The following is a 20,130-nucleotide window of genomic DNA, read 5'->3' as shown; positions in this document are numbered from 1 at the left end:
TCCCTTCACATTCCTGCGTCTGTGCTTTTATTTTTTTAATTCATTCCCTCACCCTCTGCGTGCTCGCTCAGCACAGACTATTACACACACACACACACACCAGAGACTTCTATACACACACACACAGACACAGAAAGACTATTATAGACACACACAGACGGTGTCTCATTGCTCTTGTCTGCTCTCAATTCACACAAGCTCTCTTTTCATCATCATCATCGTCTCGGAGCGAGTCACTCTTCTCTTGTCCTTTACGATTTATATTCCTCTTTCTGCACTCTCTCTCTCTGTGTCTCTCTCTCTGTCTCTCTACATCGGGGCACTTTCTATTCCCTGTGGCCGGCCCCCATCAGGGGGAAGCCTGCTTCCTCATCCTGGAACTCCCCTGAGCGCCAGAGGGTCACGGGACTGCGGGCCGGTCCAACCAAAATGCAGCGAAACGCGGCCGGCGGAGCTGTTTACAGGAAGTGGACAAGCGGGCCTTTTGTATTCAGCTTCTATAAAAGGAAATTCTGCCGAGGACTTCCTGGAAGGAGTGATGAAGCCGACACACACAAACACACCCTAACCTCTTTCATTCACTCACACAGAAAGCATACAGACAGACATAAACACACACACACATTTGTAGTGTACACTCGCACACTGACTCCCTCTACAGTCGGGTCACTGATTACGGGCCTGCACACACACTCTTGAAACACCTTATCCGTGTTATTCAAACAGCCGCCTCACCCCTGTGTCAACAAACCTGTCGACTCAAAAAAAAAACACCGAGCTGGCAACCCAACGTCCCGGGACGCCGTCAGACACTCGCAGTCAAAAAGTCTGCTTGTGTTTCGGGGGTGTGAGTGCATGAATGGCTGGTTCAGCACCGCTGCAGGGTCACCGGTCTCGACTGAGGAATCACAGATTTACGATTAAAGCAAGGATTTTAGAAAATGCAGAGGGTTTGAGGCAACTCACAAGTGCTTGCATCTCCCACACGGATCTCTGAAAGCTGTTATAGTCCCTCTCCACACTGCCAGCAACACACACTCGTGTCCTCAGTGGTGGTTTTGCAGGTATAAAGACACATAGTAAGGTAGTAAAGGGTGGCAAACGAGTATATCAATGCATATCCGAGTACTTAGAAATCCAAGTGTGCCGCTTCTCCAAAGACCCTGAGCCGAAAAACATGTTAATCAAAAAGTGTGTACTGCATGTGTGTTGCACCTTGTTTGCAAGAGAACAACTTGAAGTGTCTTCTTGGCCTTCAGTTTCACCAAACCAGCCTTTGAGCTGTTGGGTCAAGGCCCGTTTTCAGTAAAGTAGGCCAGACTGTTGTATTAACATCACGTTTTATATGTATTACACTGCTACAGCTCTTAGAGACTTGCATTTACTTTGGATTTAAAGTGAGAACACATCCCACCAGCACGAAAATCTTGTGCCCACTTTTATTTTGCATCCCCCCTTTTTTAAAAGTGTCTCCTCAACAATAATAATGGAAGAGAAGCAGCCACTAAATACAGTTATCAGTATCCAAACTATCACCAAATATGAAACTACACGGTAAGACCCGTTCGTCGGCTGTGTTGAATGAGCAAACGTAAACTCACCGGTTGCTGTCAACCGCAAAAAAAAAAAAAAAAGAAAAGAAAAAAGAAAGAGAAAAGCGACCGCACTTCGGCCCAAAACGCGCAAAACTCCGTCCCGTCACGTACGATTTTCGCTCCGTTTTGAGGCGAAGGTTTTCACAAACTTCGCTTAAATATAGTGAATAAAACAATATCGTCTTTAATCTCACTCACTTTTTTTCTCCCCCCGTCTTTCCGCCCGAGTTCTCTCGGACTGGCTCCTTGTTTGGCCCGGGGAGGAACTTGGAGAGGAAGCGGAACGTCGTAGACACCAAAACCGAGGAGTCGGAGACGTCGCGGCTTCCGTAGCGCTTCATTGGGCGTTTCGCAAAGGGCGCGTAAAATACGGTTTGGGGGGAGAAAAAATAGCAGCAGCTGCTGCCGCCTGTGTTCCTAGTCGGACTGTAACAGTAGACGGACACAACACCAGAAACAAGGGGACTTGGATTTCAGAATAAAACCTATCTATTCTACTCTAAAATTATTAATTAATGATCGCCAAAGTACATTTTTCTATCCATCAACTAATCAATAAAATAGACTCACAGTTAACAGTAGCGCTATATAATTAATTTATACAGTTAACATTCATAATTATAATATACAAGATACATATTTAGAAGGATATAGGCCACATGATCACTTAAAACAGTTTATTTTGAAGATCACTACCGGAAGTTACACGTTTAACGGCTGTTGACGTGATGATCAGAAAGTAGCACAAACATCAACAACAGAAACACCAAACAACAACATTTTATCTATTTATTTCAATTTAATGTGTTTTAATAAAACAAGTATTAGACAGCCTGATTCACACGCCAGACCAGTTGGTGGCGGTAATGCACCGAAGTTAACCGTTGGTTGCCAACCGCCAATAAACCTTGAAGAAGACGAAGAAGAAGAAGAAGAAGAAGAAGAAGAACCAAACAACAAACCCGTTCTCTAAAGTCAAGAGTCGTCGAGGAGAAGAACAATAGTAGGGTATTTTATTTACAGAATAAATCACACTTTGGCGTTATTAGAACAACTAGCGGGCGGCCATCACACGAAATAACCAAAAAAAAAAAAAACAGCAGTCGTCTCCAATCGTTACCGCTACTTTTCTCTTCCTGTTTATGGGCGTCTCTGCGCGCGCTGCAGGTGAGATGTTTCCCGGCAGGTGGAGGTTCGGCGCGGACCGGTACAGCGAAGTGGACCTCTTCACGGACCGCCACGACCACAGCGCGGAGACCCTCTCGCAGGCCATCCGGGCTGCGGCGTCCGAGGAGCCGGACGCGGATGGCAGCGTGCTGTTCGGCCACCTGCAGGGCACCGTGGTCGGCCTCAGATACTACACCGGGGTGGTGAGGATCAAGCCCCGCCCCCCTTTGGAGAGCACTGCAGCTACAGGTTTGAGAAACCTTCAACTCATCTAATCTACCTTGCTCTCTTCACAGGTGAATCGAGGCGAGATGGTGGGTTTAGTGAGACAGCCCCAGAATCCATACGACCGTAACGCAGTGATGGTCGCCAACATTTATGGCAACCAAGTGGGTCACATCAAGCGGGAGCTGGCAGCAGCCATGGCCCATGTGATGGACAACAACCTGGCCAAGGTTGAGGGGTGAGTCTGTTGTTATTGGCATGTTTACAGGTAGGCGTGTATAGGTGCTACTGGTGGATCGTCACCTTAGATATCTGCATGTTGTATTATGCATATCATGTACAGGGTTCTTGTACGGTCATTGAAAAGCCATGGACTTTTTAAAATGGTTATTGTGTTTTTGTGTGTGCGTTGTTGTTGTCTCGCTGCTGTGTCAGGGTGGTGCACTCTGCGACGAAGAACTCGTACACCATGCCGCTGATGCTCTCCTTCTGGGGGAAGGAAGAAAACAAAACCGCCGTGTCGGACAGCATGACGCGCCGCGGCTTCAAGCTGAACACCGGAGTGGGAAAAGCAACAGGTACAAATGAGCCGCTGGCTCGCGGAAAGTCCTCACATTGGTGCACAAATAGCCCGCGTTGTTGCATTAAAAAACCGTCAAGTTTTCAGTTATTGTCTTACACTTTACCGTGTGTGTGTGTGTGTGATTTCAGGTGCAAACCAGAATAGTCAAGGTGCTCGTGCTTTGTCATCTAAAAAAGGTGTGACCGTCCCACTAACTGCAGAGGAGGTAATCTATTACATTTAATCAATGTACTACAAACCGCTATAAAAGGACATTTTTCTCAAATATGTAATTGAAGTTTGTTGCAACTGTCACATTAAAAACTAAACTGTAACGTCGATGTTTAAATGAAAGGTTTAAGCGGTTGAAGTACATTTTTTTTCTTTCAGCTGAAGAATGCGTTCGATAACCTATTTGACGGCTTGATGGAGAGCGAAGACGGAGAGAAACAAGCAGCCGAGGTGCACGTTGGACCTCATTCATCTGTGTTTATGTAACGTGCAAACGTCTTTGTGTGGTCAGCATTTTGGGAACTGAGTCGTCCTCTTGTGTGTCGTCAGCTTTGCCGTGATCGTGCGTCTCTCTTCCCCCCTGCAGGCGGTGGCCACGCCTCTCCTGCCTCACCAGAAGCAGGCGCTGTCCTGGATGTGTGCACGAGAGAACAAGAGCACGCTGCCTCCATTCTGGGAGAGGAGGGGCGAGCTCTACTACAACAACCTCACCTGCTTCTCCGCCAAGGAGATACCAGAGAGGATACGTGGGGGGATACTGGCAGACGACATGGGACTGGTGAGGGAACATAGTGCGGTTATTTTGATTTAATTTACGATTCAAAAGAATATGAAACGATGTTTGTTGTCAGTTGCTGGTTGTATAGAAGAGACTTAACTTGATGTTTTCCTCCAATAAAAGAAGGATAATTCAAACTTCACCCTTTCAGATTGTTTAATTTTATGTTTAGCATCAATACCAGACCTCTGTTTGTTTCTTTCAGGGAAAAACTCTGACAACCATCGCTCTGATTCTCACCAACTTTCACAAAGGAAAGCCTCTGCCGGTGGAGAAGTGTGTACGTGTCGCCGTGTGTGTTTGTGTGTGTGGACGAGTTCTATCCAATCAGTGTGTGCAGTCTGACTGACTTGTGTTCAGCCGTCATGAAGTGTTTGTTTACGTGTATTTGTGTGTTTTTGCAGGAGTCTTTACTCGTCAAGACCAAAAAGAAACCAGAGAAGTCCTTAAAGCTGGAAGGTAATCTACGTTTTCACTAAATCTCAGGGTTCTTATACGGTCATGGAAAACCTGGAAAAGTCATGGAAGTTTGTGTTCATGGCGTTCATTTACGCTGAGTTTGAAATAATGAATCTGCTTTTAAAAGAAAGAGGCTCAAAATATCAGCAGCATACATACAGGCATCTATATAAATGTTTATTCTTTTAGTCAAACTGTCTCTCATTCATTTGAGTCATTTAAGGTTTACTGTATGCTTTGAATCCTCATTGTTAGTTTAAATACTACATTTTATCACTTTTTACTGTTCACACACACATTTCACACAATGTTTGATCATGAACATTTGGTTGAAATTGTGGACATTTGGTTTAAAGTCATGCAAATCCATTGGTCAACATGTGTATGAACTCTGAAATTAGCGTGTGTGTGTGTGCGTGTGTGTGTGGAAGCGTCGCACTAACTTGTTGTTGTTTCAGGCGATGCAGCAGCTGGTTCTAAGCACACAAACATGTGAGTGCAGTTTAATTAAATCCTGCATGCTCAGATCATTGTGTGTGTGAAGTGTTTTTAGTATATTTTGTATCATCACTGCATTACTGGTCTCCTGTCTGCTTCAGTTCTCAGGTGGAGGAGATCCCTGTTGATTCAGCAGCAGCGGTGGACGAGTCTGATAAGAGTAAGAATGATCTCTCATCACATGTGACACCTTTCATAGGTTCTTACTTTCCTCTTGTGTCTTCCTCACATTTGTCCCTGACTTCTCCGCTCGCAGGCGCCAGCAGAGGAAAGAAGAGCGCCACCAAGAGGAAGCCGGTTGGAGGTACGACCGCTTCAGAGTCGCATCATGTGTTCATGGAGACGTCTGTCAGTAACTCTGCATGTGTGTGTTTCATGTGCAGATGCCCCCAAATGTTTTGACGATCTGGACTTCGCTGCAGCTCTCGGTGGCTCAGCAGCAGACACGAGCTGCAAGAAGAAGAAGAGTTCCACTCCTAAAGCCAGTGAGTTAGAGCTGTATGCTTTATTAAAGGGAGGCGGGATGAAGAAGACATTGTTGTAATGTTAGAGACATTTGTTTGCAGGTGGAGATTCCTCCATCACTGACAGTGCTGATGACTTGTCAGCAAGAACAACTCTCATCATCTGCCCGCTGTCTGTGATCAGCAACTGGCTGGTAGGAACTCTGTTACACTCAAACACCACATAGATAGTGAGGAGAGAGAGACTTTATGACATCAAAGTTCTGAAGATCTTCATAATGAAACATGTAGCGTGGACCCGCCACCTCCCAGAGGTAGATATCTACCTGGGAACAAATGTAAATGAGTCAAAGTTAGTTCTAAATCCTGATAAAGCTCAGAAAGTCTGAATAAAACACCTACTACTACTACTACTAAACTGAAGAACACACACAAATATTATCAGCCACCTGTTGCTGATAAAGTTATAAAACATCATGAACACCAACGCCTCCAATTGCTCCGTCCAATGCTCCCTTTCTGTCCCCAAAGTCAGCCACGTCATGTTGTCTTCGTGTGTGTGTGTGTGTGTGTGTGTGTGTGTGTGTGTGTGTGTGTGTGTGTGTGTGTGTGTGTGTGTGTGTGTGTGTGTGTGTGTGTGTGTGTGTGTGTGTGCGCAGGACCAGTTTGAGCAGCACGTGCGCTCCGACGTGAAGCTGAACGTGTACTTGTACTACGGCGCAGAGCGCAACAGGAGCGAGGCCTTCCTGTCCTCTCAGGACGCCGTGATCACGACCTACAACGTCCTGTCTGCCGACTTCGGGGTGAGAGCGGACGGGTCACGTGTTCACGTGTTCACGTGTTCGTCTGCACGGTGTTCACGCCAAAAAGAAAACACGGCACTTAAAGCGGAGCTGTTGACCACGAGAATGAATATTCATAATAAAATGCTAATGATTGTGTGTTGTTGTTTGCTTTTCAGAATAAGAGTCCCCTCCACGGGATCAAGTGGCTGCGCGTCGTGCTGGACGAAGGACACGTCGTGAGAAACCCCAACGCACAGATGAGCAAGGCAGTGCTCGGCCTGAAAGCTCAGCGGCGCTGGATTCTATCAGGTACACGTGCACTTTAACACACACACACAGACACACACAAACACGTCCATAATAATATCATAGTAGTACATTTATTCATCGTTGCCACCACAAGTACTGACACTCAGATACAGCCTGAATATTAAGGCAATTTCCAAATGTGTGTGTGTGTGTGTGTGTGTGTGTGTGTGTGTGTGTGTGTGTGTGTGTGTGTGTGTGTGTGTGTGTGTGTGTGTGTGTGTGTGTGTGTGTGTGTGTGTGTGTGTGTGTGTGTGTGTGTGTGTGTGTGTGTTCTTCCATCCCTCCAGGTACTCCCATCCAGAACAGCGTGAAGGACCTGTGGATGCTGCTGGCCTTCCTGCGCCTGAAGCCCTTCGATGCCAGAGAGTGGTGGAACCGAGTGATCCAGAGACCCGTCACTCAAGGAGACCGCGCCGGCCTGCAGTGCGTCCTCACGAGCGCTGCGTAGCGCCGCCGCCACGGCGCTGTTTGCATCAAAAGCTTTAAGTCGTGACATAGCGATGACGGTCAGATGTTGATTACTGCTGCTCGTGCGCACAGGAACCTGCAGACGCTGGTGAAGTGCATCACGCTGAGGCGGACCAAGGGCAGCGAGGTGGACGGGCGCCCCCTGGTGGCGATGCCCGAGAAGACGGTCTGTGTGGAGACGGTGGAGCTGAGCCAGTGGGAGAGAGAGGAGTACGAGCTGGCTCGCAACGAGGGAAAGAACACCATCGGCAGGTGTGTGAGGGTGTGTGTGTGCACATGTATGTGTATGTGTGTACATGTATGTGTTAGTGTATCCATGTATGTGGAGGTCTATGGGTGTGTCAGTGTATGTATGCACATGTATGCAACATAAAGTTTTCTTGCTATAAACGGCTGCAAATTGTTGTATTTTCTTTAAGTTAACTGTGTGTGTGTCTCTCTGTGTGTCTGTGTTTGTGTGTGTGTGTGTCTCTCTGTGTAGATACGTAACTGAAGGGACAGTCTTGAGGAACTACGCTGACGTGCTGGCCATCCTCATGAGGCTCCGGCAGCACTGCTGCCACCCGGACCTGCTGGCAAAATCCTCCCTGGACCTGAGTAAGACCGGCAGCGTGACACCAGACAACACAACAACTACACAATGAGCCGCCTGCAACCCTTTTACGTATCTTTCTCTCTTTATTTTAATAGAATATTTACTGCCACTGAAAATACAAACTCGTCAATACTTTTTTGCCTATGAGTTCTCGTCTTCGCTCGTGAATAAAAAAACATTTAAAAAACCCACAATCCCCAAAATGAAGGAGGTCAAGACGTTTGTTTTCCTCAAAAGCTTCTCCTCGTCCCCCTCAGGCGCCGCGGCGACGCCCGCCGAGATGCGAGAGCGTCTGATCGAGAAGCTGCGGCTCGTGTTGGCGAGCGGCTCGGACGAGGAGTGCTCTGTTTGCCTGGACTCGGTGCGCCTGCCCGTCATCACGCACTGCGCCCACGTGTACTGCCGGCCCTGCATCGCACAGGTCATCGGCACCGAGCAGGTAGCGCCGCCGCACACGGAGTGGTATCATCAGACACCTGAGGGGAAAAAGGCGAGTTTTCATTCGTGTGTGTGTGTGTAGGAAACAGCGCGCTGTCCTCTCTGCCGAAGTGAGATCAAGACCAACGAGCTGGTGGAGTTCCCACCGGAGGAAATGGAGGAAGAGAAACATGCAAACGCTGACAAGTGGAGGACGAGCTCAAAGGTTCGGCTGCTCATGAAAACATTCAAACCTTTTGTTCAAACTTTAGTTTTCTGAAGTGAGTTCTTTTGTTGTTGTTGTTGTTGTTGTTCCAGGTGCAGGCGCTGATGGGCAACCTGCTGCGGCTGCGGCGTGAAGACGGCAGCGTCAAGAGTTTGGTCGTCTCTCAGTTCACGCGCTTCCTCACCTTACTGGAGACGCCGCTCAGGTACGACACACACACCCCGCAGCAGGTTGTGCGCTTGTGTTTTATGATCGCCGTAAAGACGTCTCGTACATTTTAAAACTGCTTTTTCCGTGTAATTGAGCGACGATAGAAGTTTTCTTTTTTTGTGAAAATGTCGATTTTTCAGCATTTCACAATTATTTTAATCAGAAATTTGAACTTGTAAACTCAGATTTTCGTCTCTTCGGTTGCTGAACTCTTGTTGTCCAGGTTTCATGCATGCATGCGGGTCGAGGAACGTGGATCGTTTCGAGATTCAAACGATGAACTCGTCCGTTATTGTGTTTCATAACTCGTCTTCATCCTCGCTCCTCTTCATCAGGGAGCACGGCTTCAGCTTCGTGCGTTTCGACGGCACCCTGAGCCAGAAGAGGAGGACTCAGGTCATCCAGGAGTTCCAGAGCTCGGCGGCCGACGGCCCTGTCATCATGCTCCTGTCACTCAAAGCCGGTGGGGTGGGGCTTAACCTGACCGCCGCCTCCCACGTCTACTTCATGGACCCTGTAAGTGCAGATTTGGGGCCAGACTCGCGGCGTATTAATGCATGCACCATGTGCACGCTGAGGGGATTTTAGGGAGGGAATTTAACTGCATGTCCGCTCGCTCTCGACTGTTTCAGGCCTGGAATCCGGCCACGGAGGAGCAGTGCATCGACCGCTGCCACCGGCTGGGACAGACGAGGAGCGTCTTCGTCACCAAGGTCAGGAAGCTTTGAGGAAAACCGCACGTCGGTACTTTAGTTGTTGGAGTTGAGGCGGCGAGTCTCAAACTGTTTCTGTCACGCTCCACTTCGGAGGAAGAACAATCTTTTTGTGACTTCTCTATCTGTGCTTTTTCAAATAATAGAATAAAGAAAATGAAGTAAGTCAACCAGATCGCTCCATCAGACAGAAACTAGTACGATCACTTTGTTAGAACAATGCAAATACAGTTCAATCTGTGCACAAAAAAAGACCTATTGTGTTTGCAAATTTCCTGTTTTACACTGAATATTTTTACAAGATAAAAACTATCAACCTGTGCAAAAAAATAATTACGTCTTCTCACCTGCAATACCTCCGCGCCCCACTAGAGGGCCCCGCCCCACGGTTTGAGAACCACCGGGTTAATGCATCCAGTGTTCCTATGCTGGTTTTACAAGACGGATGTTTAGGTCCCTGAAGGATTTAAACTATTCCTTCAGATAGAAGATGTTTAATTATGAATGTGCCTCTCAGGCTGAGAGCCGTTTGCTTCATCCTGTCGTTTAATACGAGATGAAACCGCCTGACTGCAACATTTTGCGTGTTTTTGTGTTTCATTGCGCGTCCGTTGCTGCAGTTCATCGTGAAGAACTCGGTGGAGGAGAACATGGTGAAGATTCAGAGGCAGAAGCAGGACCTGGTGGAGAAGGCCTTCGGCTGCAGAGACGCCGACAGGAAACGGTCTCGCGTGGACGACATCAAAGCTCTGATGGAGCTGTAGCCGCCTGAGCCGGCGCTGATCCGACCCGCTCACATCCACTCGGGTCCCGACGAGTCAAATCTGAAGGACTGAAGAGATTTTTTACAAGTAAAGTTTTGATAAGGATCCCTCGACCGGGACGAGCTTCTTGTGCTGCGTGCGAGCGGTTTGTCTTGATCATAACAACGATAAACGTGTTGAAACACGGAGGCTTCAAGTCTACGATGAAGACCGAGAGCCCGACTGCTGCAGCAGCTTGAGCTGGTAACATTTAACGTTTAACAGCCGAGACGATTCACATGTTCTGGATGTTTTCTTTGGTGCCGTCTGTGGGTTAAAAGGCAGTTTGCAGATCTTGTACATGTGGAGCTGACGGAGTGTCAATTCACCAAAAACAAGAAATAAAAGAAGGGAGCTATGATACTAAACTCATATTTCATGCTTTTCTCCGTCAGACAAATAAAAGACATTTGAGCTTTTGGAAACCATGCGCTTCAATTTTAAGTCCCAGCATGCCCCATTCAGACAATATTTTGCCATAAAATGTAATTTTTGACTGAAACTCCTTCCTAACAGACCAAGACTTTGTTTTATTGTGATTTTTGTTGCAGATTCTGATTCTTCAGGTCCTAATCTTTCCAAAAAGGTGTCTTATTGATGCTCCAGGAGGCTTTTTGGGGAATCTGGCTCACATCATGCTGGATGTTCATAGTTATGATAAAAATATAATTTTTTTCTCGATATACATTTTTTTTTCCCAAGACTTTGCTGAACAAATACACACAATAAACACCAGTATTGGAATTATTTGAGGTTCCTACGACGACTCAAACAGGAGGAAAAGAGGTCTGGAGACAAAAGGTGTCACTTCAGGGAAATTTTTTCATTTTTGTCGCATCATCGCCCCAAAAACTAATCGAATCCCTGTAATCAATACTGCATGGAGAGAAATAAAGAGAAACAAACGGATAAAAGGTAAGTCTTCACCAGTTCTTTATTAGCACTTCGACAGGAATGAACAGTTAACAGCGAGGTGACGGGACTCATCTGCAACAACTGATGTCGCTGCAGATCCACTTCCTCATGCAGGTCCAGGATTCAGGCCGAGAAAGATCAGAGAAGAAAATATATATATATCTATACTTGCATTGTTATTGTTAGGAGCTATAGATTAGTTTGAGGTCACACAGCTGGAGCGGCAACAGGATGAAGTTGTGCTACGAGCAGCGGTCAACAGGAAGTGAGCTTCTGTAAACAGTGAGCGGCAATAAGGCGGCTGAACAGAAGAGGAAGTGAGGAAACAAGAAACGGGTCGTGGCACAAATATGTACTGATGCGGGACGTTACGCAACATGCAGGACACGCCGCGGGGAACACACACAAATACACACAAGACTATCAACAGCACTTCAGGATTGACTTCATTTCTGACCCACTTCTTAACCGTGCAGTGCGACGCGACCGGCCTTCGTCCTGAAACGACACCAGAGATCACAAAGCCGGAGCTGGTGAGAGTCCAGAGGCACAGAGAGGAGAGGGAGCTCCACTGGAGTCCTCTGGGGAGGTGAACACTGAGTTAAAGCCAGATTCTCGTGACTGGCAGGGACTTTGAGGAGGGAAAGGAGCCAGTTGCTGCACATCTGCTTTTAAAGTGGAGACTTATTGCAGGAGAGGAATGGTGGCAACATCCAGAGACAACATTTTTTTTTTTACTTTCCACAGGTTCGGAAGACTCGGGACTTCATCTCCGTCAAGAACACTTGAAAAAAGGAAGAGTCAGTCGGACATTTTGGAAAGTACACCTATTTTGCCTTCTTTGCTCCCGAGAGTTGGATGAGGAGATTGCACCGCTCCAAAAATCTGTTTCAAGAGCTCGAGGCTGTTCAATAAAGGCTCAAAGTTAATGCCAAATTATCTGCAGTTCCGGATGTAAATAACAAAATGAAAGCATTGTTTTATCAACAAAGGACGAGGCTGCAACTGCATTTCCTTGTGTAAGCCTGTGTTGCAGAACAACACTAAAATGCTGATGTTTTACAGTGTTGAGGTCACAAATGGGGTCAGCCGTCTTAATGCTAAGCTAGGTTAGCCGTCTTAATGCTAAGCTAAGTTAGCCAGCTGCCGGCAGTAGCTTCATATTCAGTGTCGATCTTACTCTTCTAACTCTCGGCAAAGAAAGTGAAATATCAAACGTTTCCTTTGGAGGGAGGGGAATTGGACAGGAAGAGTGCACAACTTCCACTCTCTCTCTCACACACACACACACACACACACTGACGGGATGCAGAGAGTGAGGCGTGCACACACACGCCGACAAGGATGCAGAGAGTGAGGCTGAACGCTGCACTGAGGCCTCGGTCCAGTCGCCTGCTAATCGAGCCCTGTGATTGGCTGAGCAGTGCGTGAAAGTCCCGCCCCCCCTCCCCACACACACAGAGAGCTTTCCACTGGCGTGCTCTCTCTCTGTCCATCTCTGCCGGCTCGCTACTTCAAGAAGGAGTCGAGCTTCCGCACGATGTTGGCGAAGGAGTCGTCGCCCATGTAGTCCATCTGGCCCGCCTCCCAGCGCTGCTTCCGCTCCTCGGATGAGAGCTTCTGAGGGGGCGGGGCTAAGGGCACCCGGTCCTCCTTCCCGTCCTCGTGGAGCGCACCCTGCGTGACAGACAGGAGGATGGATCAGGACTTTATAAGGACCGGTGTCCCCACATTCAGTCACGCTCGGCTGGACGTTTCTCTCTTTCCTTCTACACTTTGAGACACAATCGGCTCTCAGCCGTTTCGTCAAAGTCAAAGTACGAACATGTCATGTTTTTGCAGCAGATAAGAGTCGAGGTTCAGAGGAGAGGTGCGCTCCATAAGTCAATACCAGTCAGGAGATAGTGAGCAAATGGAGGAGATGGTATGCAAGCGTGTTTCTGGGGAATCTTCTTTTCCCACAAAATAAGTTATAATTTATGATTTTTGACACTAAATGTCTCACTGGAGACTTTAAGCTTTTGATGCTTGAAAAAAACCTTTTCATACACACACAGACCAACAGGGGTCAAAAACCAACAATAGGCGTAACACACATTTGAGAGACGACCTTAAAGCTCAGCTATGTACATTTTGAAAGAGCTAACAGAACCTTTCTCCTGCACGCGGCGTTGGTGCTGAAGTCCAACCCGGACAAGACCGTATGGCGGCGAAGCCGTAAGTTCACATGGTCGTTGTTACGCAAGGATCACGACGATGCTCTTCACAGCAACGGCCTTCAGAGGCTTTGTGGGAGATTGGGGAAATGTGAATGCAGCTGCCACCCTTTGTTGAGCAACACAGGCCTTGTGTCACTTCAAGCAACACAAAATAAGTCCTAAGTTTCAGTGTAAACTTATGACACAGATTCAGAAAATGGGGCAAAGTGGCAGCTTTTTGCAGCTTTTCTCTTTTATCAGTAAAACTATTTCACCGCCGCGCTGTTGCAACAGGCGGCGCGGCAACTTCCTGCTCCTCTGTGAGAAGCTGATCAGTTGCTGGAGGCCCGACGCGCCGCGAGCCGCTCACAACGGTCAACAAACAACCACGTTTGCCAACAAACTGGTGCCGAGGAATGTGGAACGGATCCACCTCTCCTCGTTATTGTGGCAACTGAAACTGGTCAGTGATCTTATCTGGGAGCTGAAGAGGGAGCAGAGTTCACCTCGGTGTAAGGAAAAGAAGACAGGTTTTAAAACCGCCTGAAGGTGACGTTTCAACACATGCAGCGCCACCGCAACCACGCGCACTCAGACGTCACAACAATGGCCGACGTACGTCCGCGCCGGCGTCCACCAAGCCGCTGTTGAAGGGCGCGTCCCCGTACGTCTGCTGCAGCAGCGGCTGCACCGCCGCCGCGTACAGCTGCCACCACATGAGCAGGTAGTCGGGGTGCAGGTGGCCCTGGTCGGGGGACGGCGAGTGACCCTTGACCTCGCCCCGCTGGGCGTCGTAGGAGTAGTTCCACGGCTTCGCCTTCCCCAGGAAATGCACCACCTTGGCGTCGTGGCCGTACCTGTGGAAAGAAAAATACCAACGTGAAAAGCAAGGAAAGAGAAAACAGAAAGAGTCTCCACACTACTCGCAATCGCTTCAAACGGGGTTCAGGACTTTTTCATGACTTTTAACCACATGTCCATGAGCAAACTTGTCGTGAAATCGGTGTGTAAACAGTAAAAAGAGATAAAATGTAGTATCTGAACTAACTAACCAGAGTTATCGGCCATAAACAAACCGTAAAAGTCGGGTTACAAGCCGCTCCTGTACCTTCGGTGGGTGTCCCCGCTGTAGCAAGCTAGCACTGCTGCTAGCTCACCGCTAGCTGATGCTGCCCGCGTCCCTTGGTGGTTGTCGGGGAGCTAGCAGGGAACTAGCGGACAGCTAGCGGTCAGCTAGCAGCAGCTCTAGCAGCAGTGCTAGCTTGGTAAAGGAGCGGCTTGTAACCCGACTTTTACGGTTTGTTTAAGGCCGATAGCTCGGGCATTCATTTTAACACACAAAAAAAACATTTAGCTAAACTGAAAATGTGTTATAAATCTTTGTGATACTTTGTGGCTTCTCCAAATATATTTTTTAGCGATACAAAAAACTCAACAGAACAGAAGAACACACGCGGTGCAGATTGAGGTAAAGCAGCCGCTCTGTTCGGGTAAGTTGTTGAAGAACGAGTGCTCCCGCAGCAGCATCTTGTAACCCCCCCTCCCGCCCCCCCGCCCGCCCGCAGACACACAACCTTTGAACTCGACCACGGATAAGCTTCATGCCTCCTGACACACAAACATTTCACAAGGACGGCTACACAGTCGGGGCCATAGGTCGAGCGTACATGAACGTAGCACGAAAAAACACGCAGACATCGATTGTGTGTGCGTGTGTGTGTGTGTGTGTGTGTACACATGTGTGTGGACTGACTGTTTGAACGCTGGCAGGTAGGAGTAGATGGCGATACTGCTGAGGTTGTAGATGAAGGGGAGGTGTTTGGAAATGTCTGCCGTCGCCCAGGTGTTGAAGTAACTGTTGAGGATCCCCTGATCTCCACCTACAGACACACAAAGATGCTTCAGGCACACAGTAGTTTAGTCATCTGATGCATTTTAAAATCAGGAGGGTGGGAGTGATTCACCAGATCTGATCTGCGGAAATCCATCCGACGCACTATTACATACCCGAACGGTCAGCGCTCCACACCACACACGCATTACATTCCCACAGACTCCTATCGGTCGTGTATAAATAGAAACTGAAAAGACGTGTCGGCGTAATCTTTGAACACGAGTGCGTACGTGACACATCGGGAACTGCAGACAAACTGCAGGGCCGAGGCGGCAGCGCGAGGACGAGGGTTGGATATCAGAGTCGATCTCAGGACGTATTTATATATAGATTTGTGCGACGTCCGGGGTCGTTTCTCACCGTCGAAGCTGCCGTTTTCGCTGCAGAAGGCGAGCAGCTCGCCGTGCGTCTCCTCGGACGGCCTGAAGACGAACACCCCGGAGTTGAAGCAGTCGGGCCAGCCGGGATCCGGCGCCGCGGACAGTTCCTCTCTCTCGAAGAGTTCGTCGATGTTTGACAGCACCTGAACGCATCGGGCAGCAGTTAGACAACGTGAAAAAGAAATGAATGAACGAGTGAAATCCAGTTTTAAAAAAGACAATGAGTTGACGGGTCAATGAAATAAATCTCTGAGGTGATTTATCTGTGTTGCTCTCGGCTGCTCTTTGTCTCACCAGTGTGTCGGCGTCCATGAACACACACTTGCTGTAGTGTGTGAGGCTCCAGCAGTGCAGCTTGGTGAAGGTCACGCCCAGGTCCGGCCGCTTCATCAGGGAGAGGTGAGCCGCGTCGCCCGAGTCCATCACGTCCACCACGAGCACCTCGTGGAAGATGGAGCGCAGCGCGTCTCTACGACACGGACCGTAGGATTAGAGTCGGTGTGTGTGTGTGTGTGTGTGTGTGACTGTTAACTTGTGTCACCTGCAGGGTTCAGCAACATGAGGTCCGACGAGCGCGACCAGCTTCTTGGTGGTGTTGTGTTTTAGTAACGACTGGCCGAGCACCATCGCTCCCTTGGCGTAGGCGTCGTTTGTGGCCAGCGTCACGAAAGCTTGGTCTGCTTGGAGAAACACACACACACATTACTTCACGTCTCTTTTGTCAGGCCGACTTCTATTCAATCAAGTCTCTTATTGGTTAAATAATCAGTGTGTTGTGCATCAACTGGAAGTTTAACCAGACATTTTTTAATTATAATAAATAAATAAAATATACACATACATTATTTTTTCTCTGTATTTGTTCTATAATTTTATATATATATATATATATATATATATATATATATATATATATATATATATATATATATATATATATATATATATATATATATATATAAAAAATACAATATATATATAAATACATTTAAAATATATATATATAAAATATATATAAATAATAGTAAAGAAACCTGTGAGGTTTTTGTGTGAAATTGACAGATACTGTCGGCTCACAGCTGTCTCATAAACAATAAATATGTATATACAATGTGGATAGTTTGTAAAGGCATCAGAACCAATAAGTTACTCAGTGAAACCCTCAACAGCCTCTTGAGGCCAGAGGCCACACGCCAGATAACATATCTGTCATGATGGAGAAATGTTTACCTCAAAAGATTCTGTCCACACTAACATCTGAGCAGGTTTACATCTAAACATGTTTACATGTACACAGGGTTCATACACATTCTGACCAGTGGATTTCCATGACATTTAACCAAATGTTCATGAGCAAACATTGTGTGAAATGTGTGTGTAACCAGTAAAAAGTGATAAAATGTAGTATTTAAACTAACAATGAGGATTCAAAGCATACAGTAAACCTTAAATGACTCAAATGAATGAGAGACAATAGTTTGATTAAAAGAATAAACATTTATATAGATGCCTGTATGGATGCTGCTGATATTTTGAGCCTCTTTCTTTTAAAAGCAGATTCATTATTTATAACTAAATGAACGTGATGAACACATGAATATAACACATTTACACAACTTTTTGCAATTTTACGGCAAACATGCACCATCACATCCACCGTGTCGGCAGCGTATACGAGCTGCCGCACCGGCACAAGAATGTGCAACTCGTCTGCGAGCCTCTTGTGTGACCCCCCCACGCGCCCCACGTTGCATTCATTAATAAGAGCAGCGGGGGAGGGGACGCTGTGTTTCTGCCTGAGTGAAAGTTGGCCCAGAGCCAGAAGATAGTATTCATCCAGATGAATGTGTGCGTTGTTTGGGGGACTTCTGTAAACCCTCTTCAGAGAGGCAGTGTTGTACGGTTGCTAGGGTTTGTTTCTATAAACCGACTAAACAAAAGGAGGGTGAGACCCGCCTGGTCAGCGCCGCCGTACGGGAGGAGCATGTGACGGGTTCCCACAGAGATATCTAGGCCCTCAGGAGGCCTCATGACCTCCACACCTCCGGGTCCTGCACATGTCTCAATCATTAGACAATGTAAACCGACGTGAGTGCACCAATTTTAAGATATAATGGCATAAATGCATGAATAATACGTGAAAATATACATTTCTATGGACAAGAGCATATATCCCAGTGTCAAATGCGTTGTTATATGCAGATAAAATGTGTAGAGGTTGCATGTAAGCTTGTTAGTACGTGACTAAAATGCAGTACTCTCTAATTGTGCATCCTTTATTGCCGCATGGAGTCATTTTTTATAGTTATTCTTATCCAGGAAACACATGATTATTAATACACTGTAAAAACGTGTGACATGACAGGACTCTCTGGTGTGAGAAAAAAAACAACTTCCGAGGCCACACACACACACACACACACACACACACACACACACACACACACACACACACACACACACACACACACACACACACACACACACACACACACACACTGAGCTGCACGTCCGCACTGTGTCAAGTTAATGAAAGACCCCACATTGATCAAGGAAGTAAGTAGTGTCATTAACAAAATAAAAGCATGGAACAAAGTTATAACTGTTAAAATAAGGGTAAAATAATTATTTAATCGTGTGGTCGAGTAAATTGTGAAATTTTCCGAAAGCCAAAAATATCTTTCAAACTATTTTGCCGTCTAAAAGCAGAATACTTTCTATTAACATTTTTCAAAATTAAATAATCGTAATAATATTCTTGGATACAGATCTACATTTGAGTGTATGTGGTAAATACAGACGTCGACTTTAAAGAAAAGTTCAACACTTTAGGTGATATATATACGTTTATTTGCCTTCTGAGAGGAAGAAATCAATACTCGCTCTCATGTGGTAATATATTGATTGACTGCAGTATAAATGTTGGCTGATGAATTACAATAAATTATGCTCATTAACAAAAAGTATTTTTCAACTTTATTATAATTATGCTGCAAAAACTTGTCCGGTACCTTTGAGTTGACTTTTAAAGCACATTACAAAATAAATGCATTATAATTATTCATATTAAGAGTCAAATAAAACAAATGATTATGATTATATGAAGAGTAAAAAAAAATATTTTTATTTTATATTCTCAACATAATCCTCCCTTTACATTTTTTTAGCCTTTAGAAACTCAACTCCAGTCTTATCAAAAGCCTCAACTTTGAAAATCCCAACCGGAAGTGCTTCATTTAAGTGCACCTGCTTGACTTTGGTCCAAACCGCTGCAGCGACCTCATCAAATCCAACACATTAAACACCTTTTAAATGACCGCAGCACACATGTGGTATCACTGCGCGCACGGTTAAAAAGCACATCCGCCTCGTGAACGTCTGCTTGCTGAGAGGCGCTGCTGCGGACCTTTTTTTATTACTGCTGCGTTTTAATAAATAAAAAAATTCGCGATGTTTGACCACCTCCCCACACCCGCCCCCCCACGGTCCCGGTGCTGAGTGTGTCCGTGTTCCGGTGTCGGTGCTGCGGCTGCGAAGTGTCCGCGGAGCCCCCGGAAGCGCGTCTTACCCGACATGGTGTGATGAGGAGAGTCCTCCCGGGCCGCGGGGGTCGTGATGGGGCGGACGGAGGGTTTGCACTGCGGCGCGCAGAAGCTCAGCAGCTGGGAGCAGTCCAACACAGGAATTAAGTCCCACATTTTCCGGGTCACGTGACCAGTGACAGCTGACACGCCCCCTGCGTGCAGGCGAGCCGTGTGAGCATCATCACGGTGACGAAACGCTAAAATAATAATAATACACTGAGCGAAAGTGCAGATTTAAATATATCATGGTACAAAAAGTAAAAGTATTGATGCAGACAAATACATATTATTATATTAAAATTATGTGTGCAAACTGTGTGCATCCCTTTAATGTTGCAGCTGGTAAAGATTGAGCTCTTTTTTTAAGTGCATCATCATTTATTTGTTGATTATATCTTGTATTAATATTTTAAATCAGCCCAACTCTGGTTGTGAAATGAATGTAGTGGAATAAAAACAACACATTTTCCTTCTGTAGCATAGTACAGTTTTTACTTATGTGTATTTCTACAATGTGGTGTTATTACTTTTACAAGCTCAGGGTCTGAAGACTTGTTCTCCGACTGGAATGTTTCCTGTATCAGAAGATGAACTTGTTATGCATTACAATGCATTAAAGTTTAAGTTGTCATCCTGTGAGCATCGTTGTGTTTGAGAAGCAGGATGACCTTCAGGTCCTCTGCGCTTCAGCTCGGGACAGTGCTGCCTCCTGGTGGTGAAGACTTCACATTACAGCTGAATGAAGCGCCACAGACACACAACTAAAAATATGCAAAACATAAAAGATAAAGAGTATAATGATAAAATATCTTTCTAAGAAAACATAGCAAAAGAGCCCCGAGTTTAAACATCAATATTGGATAAAGTATTTCT

The 20,130-nt window shown here is 46.4% G+C and overlaps 3 protein-coding genes across 6 annotated transcripts in view; 1 reads left to right on the top strand and 2 right to left on the bottom strand.

The window, feature by feature from the left end:
• LOC137787423 (serine/threonine-protein kinase PAK 2-like) overlaps positions 1-1,920 on the bottom strand; it is an 11,709-nt gene extending 9,789 nt beyond the window's left edge. Inside the window, exon 1 of the mRNA XM_068579846.1 lies at positions 1,794-1,920. The gene's annotated coding sequence lies outside the window, so the exon portion shown is untranslated. The remainder of the gene's footprint in view (positions 1-1,793) is intronic.
• A 389-nt stretch (positions 1,921-2,309) lies between these two features.
• hltf (helicase-like transcription factor) lies at positions 2,310-10,654 on the top strand. 3 transcript variants are annotated; one of them, XM_068579844.1, is made up of 25 exons: positions 2,310-2,598; positions 2,763-2,965; positions 3,059-3,225; positions 3,423-3,565; positions 3,699-3,775; positions 3,940-4,011; positions 4,148-4,339; positions 4,545-4,619; positions 4,744-4,798; positions 5,257-5,290; positions 5,398-5,456; positions 5,553-5,600; positions 5,680-5,781; positions 5,863-5,954; positions 6,420-6,563; positions 6,722-6,854; positions 7,142-7,277; positions 7,395-7,574; positions 7,804-7,919; positions 8,175-8,356; positions 8,438-8,560; positions 8,653-8,765; positions 9,106-9,286; positions 9,403-9,483; positions 10,104-10,654. In XM_068579844.1, exons 2-25 carry the CDS (start codon positions 2,768-2,770, stop codon positions 10,245-10,247), a joined length of 2,847 nt encoding a protein of 948 aa, XP_068435945.1. In that variant the 5' UTR covers positions 2,310-2,598; positions 2,763-2,767; the 3' UTR covers positions 10,248-10,654. The 3 variants fall into 3 exon arrangements, with proteins under 3 accessions (XP_068435945.1, XP_068435944.1, XP_068435943.1); XM_068579843.1 differs by having other exon boundaries at positions 2,310-2,599; positions 2,743-2,965; XM_068579842.1 differs by having other exon boundaries at positions 2,310-2,603.
• A 541-nt stretch (positions 10,655-11,195) lies between these two features.
• On the bottom strand, positions 11,196-19,378 carry LOC137787430 (glycogenin-1-like). Of its 2 annotated transcripts, none has more exons than XM_068579855.1 (7): positions 19,242-19,378; positions 16,215-16,353; positions 15,968-16,142; positions 15,654-15,816; positions 15,153-15,279; positions 14,019-14,256; positions 11,196-12,878 (listed from the first exon to the last, which is right to left on the bottom strand). In XM_068579855.1, the coding sequence occupies exons 1-7, from the start codon at positions 19,369-19,371 to the stop codon at positions 12,711-12,713; spliced, it is 1,140 nt and encodes a 379-aa protein (XP_068435956.1). In that variant the 5' UTR covers positions 19,372-19,378; the 3' UTR covers positions 11,196-12,710. The 2 variants fall into 2 exon arrangements, with proteins under 2 accessions (XP_068435956.1, XP_068435957.1); XM_068579856.1 differs by having other exon boundaries at positions 16,215-16,350.
• Positions 19,379-20,130: the final 752 nt, after the last annotated feature.

The sequence above is a fragment of the Clinocottus analis genome, unplaced genomic scaffold, assembly GCF_023055335.1.
Source record: "Clinocottus analis isolate CAN_PGR_092001 unplaced genomic scaffold, fCliAna1.0.p SCAF_17, whole genome shotgun sequence".
NCBI classification, from domain to species: Eukaryota; Metazoa; Chordata; class Actinopteri; order Perciformes; family Cottidae; genus Clinocottus; species Clinocottus analis.
Note: the sequence above shows the minus strand (reverse complement) of the source record. Positions and strands in the feature narration are given on the sequence as shown.

Coding starts and splice junctions, on each gene's coding strand:
- LOC137787430 (XM_068579855.1), bottom strand. CDS start 19,371: ATGTGGGACTTAATTCCTGTGTTGGACTGCTCCCAGCTGCTGAGCTTC. Junction 16,143..16,214: donor CATGTTGCTGAACCCTGCAG/GTGACACAAGTT, acceptor TCCGTGTCGTAG/AGACGCGCTGCGCTCCATCT. Junction 15,280..15,653: donor CGAAAACGGCAGCTTCGACG/GTGAGAAACGAC, acceptor GTGTGTCTGTAG/GTGGAGATCAGGGGATCCTC.
- hltf (XM_068579844.1), top strand. CDS start 2,768: ATGTTTCCCGGCAGGTGGAGGTTCGGCGCGGACCGGTACAGCGAAGTG. Junction 3,226..3,422: donor AACCTGGCCAAGGTTGAGGG/GTGAGTCTGTTG, acceptor CTGCTGTGTCAG/GGTGGTGCACTCTGCGACGA. Junction 6,564..6,721: donor TCCTGTCTGCCGACTTCGGG/GTGAGAGCGGAC, acceptor TTTGCTTTTCAG/AATAAGAGTCCCCTCCACGG.